At 42.0% G+C, this 6,000-nt stretch overlaps 1 protein-coding gene across 1 annotated transcript in view; it reads left to right on the top strand.

The window, feature by feature from the left end:
- Positions 1-6,000, top strand: part of LOC130131340 (dedicator of cytokinesis protein 3-like) — a 287,178-nt gene that overhangs the window by 241,820 nt on the left and 39,358 nt on the right. The window contains exon 31 of the mRNA XM_056301001.1: positions 1,986-2,086. Within this exon, the coding sequence (XP_056156976.1) occupies positions 1,986-2,086 (101 nt within the window). The remainder of the gene's footprint in view (positions 1-1,985; positions 2,087-6,000) is intronic.

The following is a 6,000-nucleotide window of genomic DNA, read 5'->3' as shown; positions in this document are numbered from 1 at the left end:
GAGAAAAAAAAGGGGGGGAAAGAAGGCTTTTGCATTTGATATCTTTTAGTAATTTAACTAGTTTTAACTCTGATGGTTTTGAAGTGTTTGCATATTTTAAAGAAATGGCCTGTTGTGTCCTCATCTACCATTGTTCTCTGTGCGGCGGAGCCTCATCTATGACTGAGATTTGCAAGTCGACTGTTGACCTGGTCTTAATTTTGGTGAAAGAGATCTAAGATAAACCAAGTGATGAGCAGTGTTTTCCAAATACCGTCATAGTACCATGAGTATTTCAAGCATAGGTATTGAGTTTGCCACCTCTCAGTGGCAATGTTACCACGTTTCTCTATCCATTAAAAGGTATATGAAGAATTCACTTCTGAGTGTCTAGTGTGTAAAAGCATTTCAGTTTTAGCCAAATAATGCTAAAAAAGCAATGGGGGAAATGGTGACGGTTGGCTCTGGAGCATGCCTTGTTTAAAAGGGGAAAGAAAGGGTTTGAAGTCTCGATGGTGTTTTAAGCCCCCAACGTACTCTTCCAGGCAGCACTGCATGGAAGGCACTCCCCGCCCCCAACAGTTTCATCCAATCAAAATGTTTTTTTTTAAATGACCTATGCTTTGAAATATAGCCAACACTAGCTGCTAGGGATTTTCTGTGCTGAATGGACACCTCAACTAGCTAGCTAACTGTAAACAGATTGCAATGGTATATTTTAGCAAACTATTTTAAGCCAACGTTAGCTCAAATGCAATCAATCTGTTCAAATAGCTGGCAGTGGTGAGCATTCAGTTTATGTTGGCATGTACTACTTTTAAACATATCCGTGCAGGACAGAGTTTATTTAGTAATGGGCTAGCAGTTACAGTTAGCGCTAGCTAAGTTCCAGGCAGCCAATTCATTTTTTGGGTGGTTATGAGAGCGACTGAGTAGTGCTATTGCTATGTAGTTAGGCATTAGCCTATGTCTCCCAGTCTGCTTATTTAAACAACTATGAGACAACCTAGTTTTAAGTGAGCTGCACAAAGGCATGGTTGAGTGGGTGTCTTTCCAAAACTCCTTTAGGCATCCAGTTGTTGCTAGATAAGTTGTAAGACATCTAGACATAGCAGCTAAGTAAGTTAAAGCAAAACTGTCACCAAAATGCAATCCAGGGACTTTTTGTGAATGTACACGAGTCAAACTTTCGTTTAAAAGGATATTTACGTCAAACACTGCACTTTTAAGATTGACATTTGTTTGAGTCGAACTCCTTCACTGCAGAAGGAGGGGGAAAGTTGAAATCTAGCACCAGTGCTGTGATTGGCTGAAACTGTAGGGGGCGGGGAGTGCCTTCCATGCAGTGCTGCCTTGAAGAGTACATTGGGGGCTTAAAACACCATCGAGCGGTTTGAAGGGCATTCATGAATCATGAGAAGTGAAGCATCAGAGCATTGAGTTATAATGACCCACAAGTTAAAAGGGAAGCTTCCAGAAAAGCTTGGTGTTTGAAGACTCAAAGCCATTTGAGAGAAAGAGAAAGAAATATTTATTACAAGGAAGCTATCAAAGATGGTTACACTGTAATGGTACTGATTCATGAATGATGACATGATGACACATGAATGATGTTTGTGTCTGTGTGTGTTTGTGTGTGTGTGTCTCTGTGTGTATCTATGTGTCTGTGTGTGTGTGTGTCCTCATGTGTGTGTCTGTCTGTGTGTGTGTGTGTGTGTGTATGTGTGTCCATGTGTGTGTGTGTGTCTGTGTGTCCATGCATGTGTGTGGTTGTGTGTGTCCGTGTGTGTCTGTGTGTGTCTCCATGTGTGTGTCCATCTGTGTGTGTGTGTTTGTCTGTGTGTGTCTGTGTGTCCATGTGTGTGTCTGTGGTTGTGTCAGTGTGTTTTTGTGTCTGTGTGTGTATGTGTCTGTCCGTGTGTGTGTGTGTGTGTGTGTGTGTGTGTGTGTGTGTGTGTGTGTGTGTGTGTGTGTGTGTGTGTGTGTGTGTGTGTGTGTGTGTTCAGGTGTGGAACTCATACTTCAGTCTGACAGTGTTGTATATCAACCAGCCCAGTTTGCAGCTGGAGACTCTCAGCCCTGTCAAGAGAAAGAAGGTCTTAGACAAGTAAGTAGAAGCACACACATACACACACTAGCATGCACACACACACGCAGAAACACATACATTTGTCGACATAAATGCGGCTGCTACCATTGTTCATGTAACTACACTTAGCCTTGTCTGTCTGCAGTCACAGTCTAGAAGGAAGCTGAAAGCTCTTTTTCTTCTTTCAAGTCAAGTTGTACAAACCTGATGACCCACTTAGGCAGTCCTTCAAAAACCCTTCTTAACCCCAGGAAAACCTCTGTCTTTGGGTCTCTCTTCAACTCCCTGGCATGGAAAAAAAATAAAAAAAACTCAGCTGTACCATGTCGCCATATGACTGTGCCATATAATTTTTTTGGGCAATTTTTGTCAAAAGAGGAAGGAGCAGTAATCTAATGCTGTAAATGTATGTACAGCTTTACAACACTGTCTTATGGGGCAATGGAAGATGAGCAGAAGACATTTCAACAAGTCCAGTTTAACCCAATTATTCACAACTACGTGTATGGAAGTGAACGCGAAAGTGCAAGCTAAAAGTTATTACTCTAAATGTCGAATATCATCAATAGCCGATCACAATGCTGAGCTACTTCCTGGTTTAGCTTACAAGAATGACCAGCCAACACTTTTGTGTTTGTGTGTGTGTGTGCGTGTGTGTATATGTGTATGTATGTGTGTGTGTGTGTGTGTTGTGTGTGTGTGTGTGTACAGTATATATATATATATATATATATATATATATATATATAGATAGATAGATAGATAGATAGATAGATAGATAGATAGATAGATATATAAATATATATAAAACATCAGGTATAGGTGTAATTTTAACATGGATCAGTTTCAATTGGATATAAAATGTATACAAGTAAAAAAAAGAAAAAAGAAAATAGCCAGATGTGAGTGGGGCCTTGGTCCCTCACAGCACTAGCGTCCACAATTTTTTTTTTTTTGGGACACAAGGACAGGAAGAAATGGAAATGTATGATCTGCTGTGGCGACCCCTAACAGGAGCAGCCAAGAGTAGTAGTAGTAATAGTTGGGCAAACATCTATTTTTCTCTCCAACATTCAACTGCAAGTTTATTTTTTCTAATGTTGCTATGGCATACAAGATTATGACTTTATATGTGTCATGATGATTCACGAATGATGATTCATGATTCACGAAGATGGCGGCGCAAATTCACGTTTACAGCAGCTTTACCCAGTACCGGTGTGGGAAGATGGCGGTGCAAACTTACATTTGTGGTGGCCTCACCTAGTCCTGTCTATGCCATGTCTTTGGCCACGTCTGCATCCAAGTTTGTGTTCGTTTGATGGCTGGGAGAGCTGGCGCTGGATCGGCTGGGGGAGCCTGGTCTGCTGCGTCCTGTGGGACAAGGGACCACGGCCCTGCCTGGAGCTGTGCCCGAAGAGGAAACACCAAGGCTGGTTTGACAGGACGCGGAAGCGGGTCAGGCTAAGATAACTGCTAGCCAATGCAGACTGGCAGTTCGAATAAAACCAAGGGCGGTCTGGTGGCAGCCTTGCCTAGCATTGACTGTTTTTGTTGTTGTCGTGCGGAGTGCGGGGAGGTGTGTCAAAGGTGTCTGGCTGGGAGAGCTTGGTCTGCTGTGTCCGGTGGGCCCAGGGACCATTGCCCTGCCTGGAGCTGCGATAGAAGAGGAAACACTGAAGGCAGTCTGACAGGACGCGGAAGCGGGGCAGGCTAAGCTAACTGCTAGCCAGAGGTGGAAAAAGTACAAAAATATTGTACTCAAGTAAAAGTACCAATACTTTGATGAAATATTACTCAAGTAGAAGTAAAAGTACTCATCTGAAAATGTACTCAAGTAAAAGTAAAAAGTAGTTCATTTGAAATGTACTTTAAGTAAAAGTTACTTAGTTACTTTCTTTGTGTGGGGTGTGAGGGTAGTAAAAATAGGACAAGGGGTCAGAAATCCATAACTATTTTGTTTTAAATTAAAGAACAAGTGTAACAAATGTAAGCGCAATAACAATAACTTCACAACAACTGAACTTCTTGTTCAGTTTAAGTAGCATCTTCAAGTTAGTTGAGCTCATCCATTTAGTGGTACAACATTAAACATGCTTACTCTCACGTTTTCTCTCTCTCACGCTCTCTCTCACATGCACACACTCTCCCTCTCTCTCCCTCTCACCCTCTCTCTCTCTCTCTCTCACACACAGGTAAAAAGTACAAAGTAATGCCCACATGATGACGCTCATAAGTGTTGCTACAAAGTCAAACTGACGTAAAGGAGCAGCAATATTCCAGTGGAGACATGCTTGTGTGTGTGTGTGTGTGTGTGTGTGTGTGTGTGTGTGTGTGTGTGTGTGTGTGTGTGTGTGTGTGTGTGTGTGTTTGTTAACCGTCAAAGAATGAGAATGTGTTAATGCCATCTCCACAGCTGCAAGAGCGCTATAGAGGGCATGTGTGTGTAAGTGCGATAACAACAAAGAATACCTACACAAATGTAAGTGTAATTACAACAACATACATGTCAACACCAACAGCAACAGCTGTTATACTGCAAATCAAGGCCGCTAGTTTTGTGACACCCTGAATCACCTGTAACCTAGTCTACAAACTTCTTGTTCAGTTTAAGCAGCTGCTGATTTTCAAAGTTAGTTGAGCTCATCCATTTAGTGGTACAACATTAAACATGCTTACTCTCACGTTTTCTCTCTCTCACGCTCTCTCTCACATGCACACACTCTCCCTCTCTCCCTCTCACCCTCTCTCTCTCTCTCTCTCACACACAGGTAAAAAGTACAAAGTAATGCCCACATGATGACGCTCATAAGTGTTGCTACAAAGTCAAACTGACGTAAAGGAGCAGCAATATTCCAGAGGAGACATGCTTGTGTGTGTGTGTGTGTGTGTGTGTGTGTGTGTGTGTGTGTGTGTGTGTGTGTGTGTGTGTTTGTTAACCGTCAAAGAATGAGAATGTGGTAATGCCATCTCCACAGCTGCAAGAGCGCTATAGAGGGCATGTGTGTGTAAGTGCGATAACAACAAAGAATACCTACACAAATGTAAGTGTAATTACAACAACATACATGTCAACACCAACAGCAACAGCTGTTATACTGCAAATCAAGGCCGCTAGTTTTGTGACACCCTGAATCACCTGTAACCTAGTCTACAAACTTCTTGTTCAGTTTAAGCAGCTGCTGATTTTCAAAGTTAATTGAGCTCATCCATTTAGTGGTAAAAACATTAAACAGGCTTGTGCACGCCTACTTTCTCTCTCTGTCTCTCTCTCTCAGAGAGGTACAAACTACAAAGTAATGTCCACATGATGACGCTCACAAGTGTTACAAAATTAAAGGAACTAACATAAAAGAGCAGCAATATTCCAGAGAGGAATATTGCAAATCAAGGCCACTAGTTTTGTGACACCCTAAATCACCTATAACCTAGTCTACAAACTTCTTGTTCAGTTTAAGCAGCAGCTGATTTTCAAAGTTAGTTGAGCTCATCCTTGCTCGCTTTGCAGTGAACAGTAATCCAGCACAACTGAAAAGCCGCTCGCAGGCAGCTGAAGCAGGCAGGCCAGTGTTGAGTTTCAGAGAGAGTTTTTTTTAAATTTGGAAAGGAGTTTAGCAGATCCATATCGTTTGGGATACAGGCTAGGTACCCTTCAAACTCCCCTGTACCTTCTGACCTTCTGGACTTCATTGAGGAGAAGAAATCCTCTTCATCTGAGGAATGTTGTCCAACTTGCTCCACTTCCACCTCTGCCATCTGGTCAAGGTGTTGTCTGACATAAGCCAGACCTGTCGAGTGACAAACAACACATTTCTGACAATTAAGACTTGATTAATTTACCAAGAGTGCACCATAATGCATAATGCCTTATAGCACTGACCGCATTGTATTGAGTATAAAACAAAGTAGATCTCCAATAAACTGTTGAAAAG

Source organism: Lampris incognitus, chromosome 2 (genome assembly GCF_029633865.1).
Source record: "Lampris incognitus isolate fLamInc1 chromosome 2, fLamInc1.hap2, whole genome shotgun sequence".
In the NCBI taxonomy this organism is placed as follows: domain Eukaryota; kingdom Metazoa; phylum Chordata; class Actinopteri; order Lampriformes; family Lampridae; genus Lampris; species Lampris incognitus.
This window is presented reverse-complemented; position numbering and strand designations above follow the sequence as displayed.